The 16,304-nt window shown below is 39.0% G+C and overlaps 1 protein-coding gene across 6 annotated transcripts; it reads left to right on the top strand.

The window, feature by feature from the left end:
• Window positions 1-39: 39 nt before the first annotated feature.
• LOC582351 (rab5 GDP/GTP exchange factor) lies at window positions 40-14,473 on the top strand. Of its 6 annotated transcripts, none has more exons than XM_011681043.2 (9): window positions 40-131; window positions 2,845-3,075; window positions 3,816-4,123; window positions 5,203-5,457; window positions 6,590-6,631; window positions 7,091-7,153; window positions 11,525-11,752; window positions 12,355-12,611; window positions 13,303-14,473. In XM_011681043.2, exons 2-9 carry the CDS (start codon window positions 2,888-2,890, stop codon window positions 13,705-13,707), a joined length of 1,746 nt encoding a protein of 581 aa, XP_011679345.2. In that variant the 5' UTR covers window positions 40-131; window positions 2,845-2,887; the 3' UTR covers window positions 13,708-14,473. The 6 variants fall into 6 exon arrangements, with proteins under 6 accessions (XP_011679345.2, XP_011679344.2, XP_003726521.2 ...); XM_011681042.2 differs by having other exon boundaries at window positions 5,200-5,457; window positions 13,303-14,472; XM_003726473.3 differs by lacking the exon at window positions 6,590-6,631 and having other exon boundaries at window positions 5,200-5,457; window positions 13,303-14,472.
• Window positions 14,474-16,304: the final 1,831 nt, after the last annotated feature.

Genomic DNA, 16,304 nt, shown 5'->3' with positions numbered 1-16,304 from the left:
ATCAACAGACTAGCTAGACGTCGACGCAGACTATAGACCGGCTGACTGAGCTGAGCTGGGCGGCTCGATCTCTTCTGTTTTATTTTCTTACCCTTGCAGCCACAACTTAATAGATTTCCATTCTTCAAAAGGTGAGTTGTTTTAAACTTCATTTTATTCAAAGAAAGACTACCTGTCCTGATCAATTTTTTCATGTAGATCTAGACTCTAAACAAATCACATGATTGATTGAAATCAATCAAATTTCAATTCATAGATCTAATTTCAAATTTTCATTTTTCATTCACCATTCACCAAATTTCAGTGACAATGCTGAATGCATTGCTGAATGCTGAATGCATTGTCATTTAAATTTGAATAATTAATTGATAGTTATTAAACAGATAAAGTAGGTCTAAATCTAATGAACATGATAAAAGAAGTGATTATCTGCTTGCATGTCCCACATCGACAATACTTTCCATGGAAAAGATGAATAAATGCAAAAGTCACCAATACAGTGTCAGTAGTACTAGATGCGAGTAGCGAGCTGCTTTGTAGATTAGTCTATGCCTTGTTGCACATTTGACGTTAGTACATGTACAGAAGGGGTGCTGGTCTGAGAATAAGGATCGTCCGCGCAAACATGGACAGACGCGTCAGCAAAAATAAGGATAGACCTCTTTTTCGCTGACGATTATGATTTCCGATCTGCACGTTGGCGATGTAAAAACGGATTCCGCAATGATTTTCTTGATGCATGTCACATTGACTTTGCAGAGCTACCAAGTGTTGCGCATTTCAAGGGTCTGAAAATGCTCACGCTCTCATTTCCAAAAAACGCTACACGTACGTTATACCCTCGCACGCGCCAAGTCATGAAAATGTCGCCCGTAGCTGATCTTTGAACTAATTTTTACAGAGACTTTCACTTTATGAGCGATAAATCCTCGGGAAGACAGACAACCCATCAAAGTAGATGGTCAACTGGGGGTATTTTGTTAAGCAGAATCCGTTTCTTGAATTGCCAGCACGTGGACCCGAAACCTGCAGAGTGACGATGGCAATAATGGGGACAATCCTTATTTTGTAGGCCGCAATTTGTACGCGTTAACAAGGTTATCCTCGTTAATGTGGACGATCCGGCGCTTGTTCAGAAATGTATCCAAAATTTGACCTGTTACTCCGTTGTGTCTATACACTTTTTCTCAAGTTTCACGGCAAAGCGCTGCACAATACAAGTGCATATCGATGGTGGATTGCGGGCGGGTGCGCACCCGTGTGAAGTTATCTACCATAACAGGGCTCAAATTAATTTTTTGTCCACGGGGGCTCTTCCCCCCAAAAAGAGCCCCCGTGAGCCTTCTCACGGGGGCTCTTTTAGTACTGACGGGGGCTCTTTTTGTATACAAAAATCCATTGAATTGGTACCTATGATACTCCTCAATTATTTGCTATTTCATCATTATCATTTCAATCAGCATTTTCCCTCTTACAAATTTACAAGCTACATAGCTGTTACTGGCCTGTGTATATAATATATACACATACAACACTGATCTTTATGATGTCTTTAACGTGACATATCTTCTTCTCCCCTTGCAAACGAGAAAGAAAACAAGGTCATTAAAAGGGATTAAGCGACAAATAATGATTGTGATTCAAATTGATGCGAATATTTGTTTGAATAAGCACTGCTATTCACCCGAATCTTCTTTGTAAAAACAACTTTTACAAATCTCAGCCATGCTTACTGAGTTGAGACGTTCCATTCGATGTAAAATACTCATTAAAGAATACACTTCTCCTAATCTGAAAGTGATCTTACAACACAGTGGCAGATTTGCATGGCTGAGATTTGTAAAAGTCATTTTTACAAAGAAGATTCTGGTGAAAAGCATTGCTTATTCAAAAAAAAATCCTTGCATCAATTTGAATCACAATGATTATTTGTCACATATGATCCTTTTATTAAATAACCTTTTTTTTTTTTTTTTTTGCAGTGTTTGCACTGCGAGCTGAATCGGTAATAACTAGGCCTACTCATAAAACGAGAAATCTTGCACGCTAATCTAAGTTCCATTTCATTGGTTTAAGGTTTAAAAATTGAAACTCAATATTGTGTTAAAGTTATAACAGAAAAGATAATCTTTATTTTATAATTCCACGGGGGCGATTTTTAATTTTGCAATCGCCCCCGTGAGCAACCTGACGGGGGCGATTATGTAGCTCAGGGGGGCGAATCGCCCACCGCCCCCGTGTATTTTGAGCGCTGTACCATAATGGGTGAGACATAACAGTAGATAACTTCACACAGGCGCGCGCCTGCAAGCAACCCACCATTGTAATGTACTGTATTGTGCAGCGGTTTGCCGTGAAACTTGTGAAAAGTTTATACTAATATCAATCTTTATCCGAAAAATACTCCTAAAATAACAAGAAAATTGACACGAAACAGGTAATAAACTAACAACTTTTAACTTGTGATCTTTTTTGGTCATTTAATGAATATTTCATTCATTTTGGGTATGTTTTAGTAGGGTACATGTATCTCCACGTTGGAGTTGCGGGTCAAATTTTGGATACATTTCTGAACATGCACCGACGATCCTCATTCTCGGACCAGTGCCCTACTGATCACATGTGTAATAGTATATAACTATGACCTTCATGATATGCAAACTGACATTTGATTTGTCATGTGACCACATTTAAACCAATCGTGGTGCAAGATTCTTAGCATGTAGAATATTCTTACTAATGAAAGCTCTCAGTGATAAATATTATTTGTATGATAGGCCATTGGCTATGTAATATACTTGGGTACATAAATGAAGAAGTGTTATTTAAATTGTTTACTTTCAGAGATCCAGTCCTTAAACCTGTATAAAATCAACCTACAAGCAAGATGGCCGCCCCTACTACTACGAGGAAGAAGAAGGGCTTTCACATTGACGAGGCTGAGCTACTCTGCAAGAAAGGCTGTGGGTTCTATGGCACCGTTGCCTGGCAGGGCTACTGCTCCACATGCTGGCGGGGGGAATGCCAAGTCAGTCGACAAGCTCAGATCGAGAGTGATGCACTCTTTGCCAAGAGGTACATACATCTAGATTATTAACTAAGTAAAAATGGCTATTTAAAAGCAACACCTGATAAAGTCAAACCTGCTTGAGTCACCACCTGTCTACAAAGACCACCTGTCTACAACAAGCACATTTTTTGTTTTCCATGAAAATGTACTAAAGGAACCTGTCTACAAAGACCACTTTTTGTGTTTCCCTTGGGCGGTCGCTGTAGACAGGTTTGACTGTATTTCTAACTTGAACCATGAATGTTCAGTGGTTTGAATTTGAACTTACCAAACTCTTTGATTTTCGTTCAAGATTTTCACATTTCCGATTGCTCTAGGGTCTTCAAAATTTGATTTATTTTTCTTTTTTTATGGCAAATATCAAGAATTTAGAAAAAACAAGTTCTCATTTACATGTATAATATATAGGTTCTATTCACACTGTATGATTCCTAAATAAATCACATGTCCATTGAAATTTTTGGTAAAATTTATTGTCAAATTCTGGTATCCTGGCATTTGCCCTGGCCTCTGGGCTTTATTTTATCAGAGATATAGGGTCTGTGTTAGTGTTGATTTCGGGAATAGGTTAGGTTCAGGATTAGGGACAGGTAGAGCGCTTGGTTTAGATTTGAAGTTAAGACTTAGAAAAGTGACCATGGGACAATTGTCCCTGGAGCATGTGTTGTAGAACCAAAGTTCCATCTTCTTTTCTTGTAAAAATAATGAACACTAATAATTATGAATGAATTTCTGTTTTTCATAGGCTGTACGAGAGTGAAATGCAGCAGTCAGGGCCCCCCTCTACCCTGGCGATCACCCCGGACCAACAAGCCTCCAACGACCCCACCCACATGGCCCTCACATTCCCCCCTCGCTCTCCCAAGCCAGAGCAGCCCCCATCCCCAGCAGGCCAGCAAGGGGTGGTGTCCCCAGGAGGTGCCCCCACCCAGGGGGGTCAGAACGAGACGCTGACCTTTGACAAGTTTGAAGAGAAACGGAAGCAGAGGCAGAACAGCAAAACAAAGTCCATGAAGACGCTCTTCTCGAAGGGTGGCAAGACACCAAACAGAGGTATCATAATAATAATAATAATAATAATAATAATATGTCTTGTTTACCCAGGGTAGCTTCATCAGTATTCATACTGTTCTCCCTGAGGGCCCTGCAATCATATTATTACCCCGGTCATCGGATTCAGGCTTACCCTCACACATTGTATGCACATTCTCCACTCCCTGGGGAGCATTCCAGCCAGGCGTCATTTTTACAAGTGCTCATTTGCTAATCTAAGTAATTGTTTGTCTAAATTGGGCAAGCGTAACACTTGGGGTTTGCTTTCTTAGATTTGACAATATATGACTTAATTTCAAAGTATCCCCCATATCATGTAGAAACAAGAGTTTCACCAAAATAACCCTTTTTTCTATCACAAAACAAGGAAAGTGTAGATTTTTAGGAGACACACTTCTTATCATTATCAAAGAATCTTATTTTTGGCAAGCTTGTCTAAGATTTGATTTTAAAAATAACCATTTTTTTTCTTCAGGTTAATCAACTTTACATTTTTACAAATTTTGGTCAAGTCTTGACAGTGACAGTAATGAATGGTATTTCATATTAAAGTTTAGTTGTTAATTTTTTCTTCTTCAATCCCTCATGTTTTTTTGGTCTAACATGTTTGCATTGGAGGATATCTGCCTTGAGTCTTGAGTCTACCTATGCTTGAGTATATTTGCTTAGGTCAAGGTGTAAAATATAAATGACCCGTCGATAAGGTTAACAAGTTTCGTAGTAAAATACAAAGTTGAGAGAGAGATCTGAAACCCATTTGGGGTCATCATATAGGTCGAATTTTTCAAGGCAAATTTTTCAGGGTGAATTCACAAGTCCAAGTTCAGGTTTATTGGCAATATACCTACTACCTCTTTAAGGCAAGTCAGATTGGTTATTAACAACTTAAATACATTTTATTTAGAAGAAAAAGAATTTGCAGCCGCACAAACTAGTCATGTTGAAAGCTTGTCAAATTTCATAGTAAGTATGCCTAGTTCCACACTATTTTTATCTTAGATTATTTTCTAAGCTTCCTTTGTGTAAAAGAGATTTCATCATGTCAGCTTCGGCTTCACTGATTTCATTCACAACAGCAGAGGGCGCCGCTCAAGCTCCCCATGCGCGGCTTGAGAAGCAAATCAGCATGGAAAGCCAGCGCGCCATGGGCGACTTCATGGAGTTCCTCAAGATACTCAACCGCCCCGCTGCCCAGGATCTCAACAAGCAGTGCAGGGCGTTCGTGGAGAGACTGCAGAGGGATTCCAATCTGTCGGTGGAAGAGCAAGCAGAGCTGGTCCAGGACTTCTATCACAGCATGGGGGATAGGATGAGCACCCACAGCGCCTTTAAAGGTAACTCCTTTCTTATATTAAACTAACCAATGAAATACAATGTCTGCTGAAAACCAGGGGGGGGTGTTTAACAAAGGCCAAGATCGACTTAGATTTGGACTGAACTATGGCAGGCCATTCATGCCACTGGTTGCTCTCACCATTATGATCTTTAGACAGTACTTTTTCCTTCAATAATGAATCATCAAAAAATGTAAATCTGTAGATTTGTGACCATGATTTGTACGTCCGTTGAGAGAGCAATGCCAGTAAATATTGAGAGCAAACAGTTGCATGAACGGCCTGCCATAGTTAAGTCGAGCTTAGTCTTTGTGAAACATCCCCCTGGAGGCATTGTCTCTATGTTAGATTACATGTTAATGAAAACGAATTTCTTTCTCTCATTAGATTCATCTTTTTATTTTGCTGCTTTACTTTCTTCTTTGTTATTGTTGTTGTTGTTTGTTTCTGTAATGTTATGTAATGCTTGAGCATCGTATTCCAGACAATTCAGTTGGATGTACATAGACAAGTGCAAAGATTTGATTTGATATGTGTAGTGATAGAAATAGTTGCTGTGCTGATCATAGCATTGTGAGAGCCTTGCATGGCGACAACACAATTCTCTGGCACCGGCATGGAGAATATTGGTGATGATGTAATGATGACTGTCGTTGCAAAAGGAATGTTCTGAATGTAATCTTGACTTCTGATGTGATGGCAAACAAACTCTCTCAGAGTACATCTAGGGTTTAGAGTTGTGGTCGAATTCCGATTTCCACGGTCAACAAAAATCGTCATATACCTACTCTATTTATAAATCTTTCAGTGTTGCCATAATTCATTGAACAGTTTCACCATCACGTTTGTGCCCTGTCAAATTCCTACAAAATGTTACAAAGGGAAGTATCAATACACACTGCAGGTAAGGACTGAACATCACTTCACATTAATGAGACACATAGTTCCATCGTTATCTTTAATACTGAGAGTTTTTGACAACGTTTAAGGAGGAAAAGAAACAGGAAACATGTTTAATGCTAAACCCATTGAAATAAGTGATTTATGTGACGTTGCCTGAATTTCCAAGCCCCGATGGACCTGTTAGAATACATGTAATCATCGATTGATTCCTGTCTCAATTTTGTTGCAGAATTCCTTCGCCACGAAGCAATCCATTTCCGTCAAACAATGGGTGGGTCCGACAAAAGTGACTCAAATCGTATGTTTTGATTTTTCAAAAATCTCAAGTTGAAGAAAAAAAGAGAAAAGCATGCTCATGAAAAACGTTCATCCTCTGTAGATTTTACCTGAAGAATTATTTTTATTTTTGCCTCTGTTTCATGGGCTTTCCATGCAATTTATTCCCATAAAACAAATGGCATTGATCACTATGTTTTTCATTAATGAATTAAAAACCTCTTGATACGACAATGAAAATGCAGTGATGCCAGAAAGCATCATTCTCAAATAGCCATATCAAGAAATTTATCATTTTTTAAATTAAATACATGGATAAAAGACGCACATTTGTCATATGGGAAGCATCGCATGGAAGCACCCTCATGTGTTCATTTTATTTTAGTTTGGTACCCATTTTGGTTCAAGTTACCATCCATTTTATTATTTTGTTGTTGTCTTTATTGATATCTAGGCATCTCCGAGTTCTCAGAAACAAGTAGATTTCCCTCTGATTTTCAAGAAGCACCAGACCAAGGTGAAAGGTCAAAGGTCATTGCATTAGTTGTGTCCATGCACGGAGTTGTAAAGGAATCTCTTACAACTTTCTAGTCTGCGCATTTTGGCATGTCTTCTTCTACACTATTCTAACCTCTTTCCCTTAAGTTATGATCATTAATCTTTAATATGCATTTTGTGAGAATCGTGCTAGTTTTTATAGGCCTATATGTCCTCTAACTTCTTTAACACATTCATTCCAAGCATTGTTTTGTTTAAATTTAAGTTTTTTATATATCATTCACCTTATCTATCACAATAATAAAGCTGCTCATACAACTATTTTGATCCAATGACCATAGATATATTGTAAAACCAGAAAAATTGTGTGCATTGTTATACATATTTATACGTGATGATCAAATATGCAAGAGGTCCAAATAAATAAATTTGCTAAATTTTATTCTGCCAAAATGAGTGAATTACAAGTACGAAGGTGTATAGTTTAGGGTTTTTGTTTTGTTTTGTTTTGTGTTTTCTTTTAATCTTTCTAATGTACTTGACCTTTATCTTGTGATATTAAAGTGAAACGGAACACACTGAAATTGACATTTAATAGACATTATGCCAAAAAGTGAATTATATCATGTTTCGTGATCATTATCATCATCATCACCACGGATCATCATCATTATCATGATTATTTGTTTTGTCTGGGTGAAGTTATGGTATGTTACATGTTTCAACAATATTAAATTTGACACTAAAGGTGATTCCGTCTTTTCAAAAACTTGTTATTTTGACATTCCCTAGCTTACCGACTTTGACAAGTATAACGTATATACACAAGATTATATTGCAGTCATTATACAGGCCTGATAATTACCTCATTTTTTTATTTTTTCCCAATTTTTTTTTTCCACCAATTTTTTTTTTTTCCTTCACGATTTTATCCAGATTTTCCTGATTTTTCCTTGATTTTCTCTATTTTTCCCTATTTCCTCCTATTTTCCCCTATTTTCCCCTATTTTCCCCTATTTTTCCCTATTTTTCCCTATTTTTCCCTATTTTTCCCTATTTTTCCCTATTTCCCCTTATTTTCCAAAATTTTTCACCGATTTTCCCCATATATTCATACTCAAAAGGAGGGGGGGGGGGGGGGGATGTTGTTAGATTCCATTTTTTTTTTTTTTTACTCAAAGGGGGCGTGTTTTTTTTGTTCCTCATTATCACCTGCATTATAGCAATGCCAAAATTCCCAAAGCATTATTTAATGGCGGTGGTCATATCAAGTAAGTTTTCACTTGGGGAAGGAGTAGGTGACTAATAGTCATTCTTCAAGTCTTACAAAACAGCTCTGTGCCCCCATGTGCTCAGTGTCCATGATGGTGACTCACTTCAAATGATCCATGATTAATATAGCAATGTATTGGTACTTTATGATTACCCAAAATATTGCCCGAAGCACATCTGAATTTGTATGTTTCATATGATTAATATGCTTGAAATTGTTGTCAAAACATCCCTTTTGTTTATCAAAGAATGGCCCGGAATGAACCCGTACATCCAGAGTTAGGTGCAGTCATTACTTGTAGCGCATCATATTGACGGAAAGGGATAGCTGGTGCATGGTTCCTCTGCCTGTGGCATGCACAGCCCCTGTATCATGACCTGTAATAGTGCCCATATATCGTCGCCTGGCTGGCAGAAGGGCGTTAGCTCAAATTTCAGGTCAATTATGAAACTTTAAGCAGAAGGGCGTTAGCACTAAATCGCCTCAAACTTTTATAAAACTGACTTATTTCCGAGAGAAAAAATTGTGGCCGTGTTCTACTACAACATTTCTATTAGTCTTTTTTGATTTGAACCAATTTTCGGGACGGAAAGCAGTTTAAATATAAAACAAATCTTTAAATGCGAATAATTCAAGAAGTAGTTATCAAGTCGCTCGCGTGCTTACGCCCTTCTGCCACCCAGCCGACGATATGGCTGAGCATGGCAGGACAGATTAACCCTGACAATGTGAATATGTAGACTTCCCTTAAAAGAGGTTCATACTGGTAATAACCTTACCACTAAGGAGAATTACCCCCCCCCCCCTTCCCAACAAAAAAAAACCTAAAATAAACACATAATAATCGTACCACTAAGGAGGGTAACCCCCCCCCCCCCCCCCCCCCCCCGAAAAAAAAACATACTAATTGTACCACTCGGGAGAATGACCCCCCCCCCCCCCCCTAACCTCATTTCCTCATAAACATCTTCATGTTGATAATAGACTACCTTGCACTTGTCTCTCCGTGTTATCATTGAGTCTACATCTCCACTATTCAAAGACATCCTGTATAGATATGCACAGTAATCATCCCATGACCATGAATCATACACTATAGTGTCGCACACCTTCAGATGAGTCGCATCATGTCCACAAGGCTAGATGAGTGTGTGTCATGTCTGTGATGTCATTTATACAAGAAACCACAACAAATAAAGACAAAAGCAATGTAGAGAGAATAGAATTAATAGTGTCTTGGTAAGAAAAATTAAATTGTGGGACTTCACTAGATCTACAAAATACGGCCTTTTATGTCAGCTATATAAAATAAAAAATTTAATTAGATTTTTAAAAAATATATGTATTGAAAAGCATCATGCACAAGGCTTTACAAAACAGAAGAGAAATTACATTGTAGACAGCTTTAAAGCTTGAAAATCATTATAAATTTGATTGTGCTTTTCTGTTGGTAGATGTCTGCTAGATTCTTGTAAGAAAATGTACATACACTGTATATCACTGACAGGACCTACAACAGGCGGAATAAAACATTGCATTCCCTTTAGCAGCCAAGAATTGTTGCGTTTAGTGTTTAATGGTGTGGAGTCAATCTAGTAGTGTGGTATTTGAGACAAAAGTACTACGTATGGGTAGAAATTAAAAAACAGAACATTAACTACTGGTAAATCTTTGAGAATGTGACAGTTATTTCTATCATAGCATACAATACATTTCAAGAATCATTGAGACCTGATCTTATTTTTTAGCTGATGTAACGATCTTCTGTGATCTGAGCTACAATAATATAGTAGCATTATACATGTATCAGTGCAATGGTAGTCCACCTGACATATGCAAAGAGTATCAGTGATTATTTTTATTCAAATTCATGTTGTTTCAAAGATGGCAGTAATTAATCATACATCATACTAGAATTCTTAGCTACGGCAACATTGCAATGCAGACTGTACATATAAATGTGTTATATATATATGAACATGCCATCATGATGATTGTCACCACAGACCTGTGGGGAAATTAAATTTTTATTTCCTTACCGGTATTCTACTTCACCCCGTCTACAATACCCTTTTCAAAACTATATTTCCACTTCAATACTACTTGAGAATTTCAATGTTACTAATATTTTTCTTCTTGAATATAATACTTTGTTCTGTTTTCCTCAAAGATAATTATCTTTTGAAGGAAGTATGCATTATACAAGAGGCCCTTTCCTTTCTCTTTATATGTTTAAAGATACTTCTCAACTATTCTGATTAAAAAATGAAAGTGGTTGAATTATCTTAAACTGATTTTGAAAGCATTGAAAAGTTGCATACTTTTAAAGATATTGTTTAAAGTGTTAAAAGAGAAACTTGAACTTGGTATTTGTGTGTTTTCTGAATGTGTTTTATGTATTTGATGTTGTTAAAATGTACCCATCTTTACCAAAAAAATATGTCTTCCATGTCTTCCAGTCCTCCATGCATCAGTAAACCACAGCATTTTATAATAATGTGTAAATTATGGCAAAATGCGGGCAATAAAGGTTCTCCGCGTATTCACTGGGCTCTATGTTATAAGATACAGAAATGTGATGTATTACATGTATGCCATAAAAAAAGAAATGGCAGTTTACTGCGGCAAATCACTTTGAGTCTTTGAAGTCTTAAATATAGCCTCTATAAATGAAAAAAGAGCCATCATTAAATAATGTTAGTTCTATGAAGGGGTGATTTCTAATGCATACAATCTCAAAACAAGATAATTTGATTTTTTTTTCTTTTTCTTCTGGATAATCAGCCTCCTTCAATGCTGAAAATTCTTGCAGATGTATATACTGGTGTGTGCAGGTAGACCCCTACATGTACACCGAGTTTTCCCCTACTCTTATACGAATAGTGCAGTGGGTTCTTAACGTGCAAAGGTGGTGACTCTCCTCTACACAGGCCTCCATTTAACGTCCTGTCCGAGGGACAGAGTGTTTTCCACTGAACATAGCCTGCGTCTATGAAACAAGAGGAGGGGCACGTTAGCACACAATGCAGGCTTCAGTCATCCGCCTGGGTGGGACTTCAAAGTAACGAACAGAATTTCAGTTTTCAACCTGCTACAATTTTTAAATCTTTTTCTCAGGTACGACCTCGGAGCAGTGTTCCACCATGATGGACCACCTTGAGAAGGTCATCATGACGCGGCTCTACCGCGACCTCTTCTGCCCTCCGCTGTCCGACGATGAACAGAAGGACCTGGCCATCCAGAACCGGATCCGTCGTCTGCGCTGGGTCATGCCCTCCATGCTGGATGCTGCCCTCAACGAGGATAATACGAATGTGGAGAGGCTGATAGAGAAGGCTCAGGAAGGTGGGTTTCAGGGGGTTATAATACCCTGGTGCGTCTAGGGTCATAGCAGGATGTAATGTCCCCTTGAGCCTATAAAAACTGTAATGCCTCTCATACATGTAGCAGTCAATATACAGTGAAACCTGTCTATAAAGACCACTTCAGGGAGACAAGAAAAATGGTCTTTATAGGCAGGTGGTCCTTATCTACAGGTTCTATTAGTACATGTTTCAACAAGAAACCATTTTCTAGGGAAACAAAAAATATCTGTGTAGACAGATGGTCTTTCTATACAGGTGGTCACTAAAGCAGGTTTGACTGTATCTATATAATGAAAGCTTCAACGTTTGTGACATGGCACTAAATGATGGCTGTTTTTTTTCTGCAGCTAGAGAATTTTGTGAATTACACAATTTCAGAGTTAATTCATCGATTTCATAGCACAGAAACTTTCATGAATATGCGCCACTACAGGTTACAGGTTACAGGTTACTTGTCGTATAATATTCCATGATCCCACCGTTGAGAAGTTTGATCCCAGAAAAGATTGTGTTAACATTGTTAAACGATGCCTTTAAAAATGGATTTGTTTCATCAACTCTATTCAAATGATTGCCCTACAGAGCTGATCGACATGAACAGCAAGAGGGCGCCGATCGACAAGCTGTGCTGCATCGTACGGACCAGCAAGCTTATCTTCCAGATGGTTCACCAGTCCCAGGGTGCACCGGCTAGCGCTGATGACTATCTACCGGTCCTGATCTACATGGTCCTCAAGGCCAACCCTCCGCAGCTGCACTCCAACATCCAGTACGTCTCCAGGTTTGCCAATCCCAACAGACTGATGCAGGGAGAAACGGGCTACTACTTCACTAATCTGGTGAGGAGCGGTTGTTTTGATGGTGGTGGTGATGGTGGCAGTGGTGGTGGTGGTGGTGGTGGTGGTGGTGGTGGTGGTGGTGGCAGTGGCAGTGGAGGTGTTGGTGGCGGTGGTGGTGGTGGTGGTGGTGGCAGTGGCAGTGGAGGTGTTGGTGGCAGTGGTGGTGGTGGTTGTGTTGGTGGTAGTAGTGGTGGCAATGGTGGTGGTGGTGGTGGTGGTAGTCATGGTCATGATGGTGGTAGTGGTGGTGGTGGTAGTGGTGGTGGTGGTGGTGGTGGTGGTGGTGGTGGTGGTGGTATAATGATAGCGCTGATCAAATGGATACCTACTTCATGATTGATAGTGGGATGTTGTGTGATGCAAGATATTACTATGATGATACATAAAGTAAAGGATACTTTGATTTTGATGTTGAGGATAACAGAAAGTAAGATTTTTTACTACTCATGACCTTACATTTTAAAAATATCAGAAGATGGTAATCTTAAGTAAAATTAGACAAATGTGGTATATCCTCATTTTTACTCTATAGCCCTTCTAATTTTAGCAGTTTGACATTGTTTATGACTTTATAAACTTGAATGATTATTGGTAAAACCGCTAATGTTTCACTTCCCATGTAAAATGCATCACTATTGGATCTCTCATATATTCTTCAACAATTTTTTTCTTTCACCTTCTTTTCCTCCAGTGCTGCGCTATATCTTTCATCGAGAACCTTGATGCCCAGTCGCTCTCCCTTACCCAAGAGGAGTACGACGACTACATGTCTGGCCGTGCCGTGCCACCGGGCAGCGAGCGCAACACGGAACCCATCTGCGAGGGCCTGCGCATGATGTACGCCAACCTCTCAGCCCTGGAGGACCTTCGCATCCGACAGGACAGCCTGATGGAGAATGCCCTGGACCTGCAGAAGGAGCTGACCGCCTGGAGGGACGGCGTGGTGGACAGGGTCCAGGAGGTACTAACCAGTAAGCCTCTGGTGGTCAAGAGGTTCAAGGTTCCGAGACTGGACGATGATATCACTCAGGAGGACAACAAGGACTTGCCCTTGCCCCTTCAGCCGGTCGTTGTACCCATGAAACCAATAGCATAAGGATTTTGTAGAATGTCTAGAGCTCTATAGATGATGCGTGAAAGGATCCGTGTGGATGGGTACCAAATACCTTTGCACATTCAAATGATGGCAACAGTTTAAGGATTTTATAAAATGTCTAGAACTGCAGGTGATGGATTGAAGGTATCAAAAGCCTTCATTCTTTCGGCAGGTTGTTGTACCCATTACACCAACAGCAAAAAGGAGTTTATACAGTGTCTAGATGTATGCCCTTACCCTTTCAACCAGTAGTTGTACACATGAAGCTGACAGTGTGAGGCTTCCGTAGAATGTCTCAAGAGTTGTATCTAGATCATCAGATGATGTAGGGAAGGAACCTGTGAGGACCGAGTATCCCTGTCCCTTTAATGGCTATTCATACCCATGAAGCTGTATGTGTAAGTACTAATGTAGAACATCTAGCACTGTTGAAGATGTGTTGAACAACTGTCACCAGGAGAGGTATCAAATGCCCCTTGTCCCTTCAACCTGCAGTTGCTCACATGCAGCCGACAGCGTAAGGATTCTTCAAAGTGTCAAAGACCTTGGTCACGTATGGAGGGAATCTTCCCAAGGAAAGATATTTCACCCATGAAACAAGACCATGTGATGATGCCGCAGGATGTCTAGAATTGTGTGTGATGTATGGACAAAATCTTAGCAGATACAATTTACGTATCAAGTGCCCTTGCCCCTTAAACCAGGGGGGTGTTTCACAAAGATCCCAGGTCAAACTTAAATCTAAGTTGAACTTAAATATTATGGAGAGACATTTGTAGCCTTAAAATAAAATATATTCAAAAGCAAAAATTCAAGTATTTTAGACGTTTTATAAATTCCACACCAAGAACATGAAATCTCCTTCATAATAGAAAATATGAATGATTTGAATCAACATTTTATGCCTTTTAAAATAACTTTGAAAAAACATTTTCATAGATGCCAACGGCTTTCCATAATTTTGAAGTCCAACTTAATAGAGAAAAGTTTAACTTTGGATTTTTGTGAAACGCCCCCCAGCAGTTGTTCTCTTGAAGCTGACATCACATGGATTCTACAGATTCTAAAGTCATAAAAGCTTTTGACGATGTGTGGAAGGAAGCATTTTGGATGAGATATCTGATGCCCTAACCCCTTCAGCCATTAAAGTGTACTCATGTAGCAAACTATGTAAGGCTTGCTTAGATTAGAATGTCTAGGAGCTTTAGATGTTGTCCAGACAGAACCTGTAAGGAAAGGTATCAAACGCTCCTCAATTTGTCAATAGTTGTTTGTACCCATGTCAGAGGCCATGTGTAATGATGCTTTAGAGGTTAAATGTGTGGAAGAGACCAGGTGCCCGTTTCACAAAGCCTTTTTTCAATGACCAAATCACAAAAATCAGTGACAAATCTGCCGATAACCAATCAGAAGCAAGGATTTCAGTAGCTTATAACAAAAACTGTCATTTGTCACTGATGACAAGTTTTGTGAAACGCCCCACTGAAATGGAATTTGAGCAGGAATCTGATGAACCAGATCTTGGCTAGACATGAGGCAGTCTTGATGAAATAAAATGAAATGATGATCCCTTTCAGCATCTCCTTAGAGAAGCTTTCCTGTGATATCACAGGAGGCGTGATAGCTCAGTCGGTAGATCAGTGGTCTTGTAATCTGGTGACCGGGTTCGAAACAAAGTCGATGCGCTAGTGTTCTTTGGTAAGGCATTAATCCCATTACCAGGTCCCTCAGAGAGGACCTAAAGCCATCGGCCGTCTGGTTGCTTACTTACAAGCATTTATGCTTGTTTAGCAGTCAAGTAAAATAACCATCATCACATGTCTTGGGATATGTGACGAGAAAATATAGGGTGGAGGAGATATGTCTGCCAGAAAGACTGAAAGAAGAATATTGAAGTAGAGGAAGATATAGAGATATCTTTCGTAAATGGATGATGCAGTTTGTTAAAGATGTTCTGCATGGGTATATAGTCATTCATGAAGTAGGCAACTTGGCGATCACTACATATTAAACACTGAGCCAACGGGTATTACGCTCCTGTGCGTACGTCCGTCCGTGTGCTGCCCTCTATATACCAATGCATGAGCAACTTTAAAGTACCACAGAACTACTAACAAAAGAATCAAGAGTTTTGTTCAGTATGATGTCAGTTCGTGAAGTCTGCTGCAAAGTTAGGGTTGATGTAGAGCTTATAATATTTGGCATCAACCCTTCATATGTCTCATTTTCTACATGCATTTGTAAATGTTCTCATTTGTAATGTCTACCGTATATGGTACATGTAAAATGTAAAAACATAGGAATTGTATTAAAATCTTTCTGGATAGTTTTTTCAATTTCATTGTTATTTGCTGAAGTAGGTTGCATAATGACCCCCCAAAAAATAATAACTGAATCCCCCAACCGCATAGCTCCTTAAAATCTATAAATTAGAGCACATTGTACTTAAACCCAATTTTAGTGAATAGTTTTTTGAATGATATTTGTAAGTGAATTGTTAAGTATTATAAGATAATGATATTTGATGCATAGTATTCTTAAGGTTGTATATTTGGTGAACTAACTATTTGGTGAATCAAAAGGAAAAATACAGGTTA

This window comes from Strongylocentrotus purpuratus, unplaced genomic scaffold (genome assembly GCF_000002235.5).
Source record: "Strongylocentrotus purpuratus isolate Spur 01 unplaced genomic scaffold, Spur_5.0 spur5_scaffold_2, whole genome shotgun sequence".
Lineage (NCBI taxonomy): Eukaryota > Metazoa > Echinodermata > Echinoidea > Camarodonta > Strongylocentrotidae > Strongylocentrotus > Strongylocentrotus purpuratus.
This window is presented reverse-complemented; position numbering and strand designations above follow the sequence as displayed.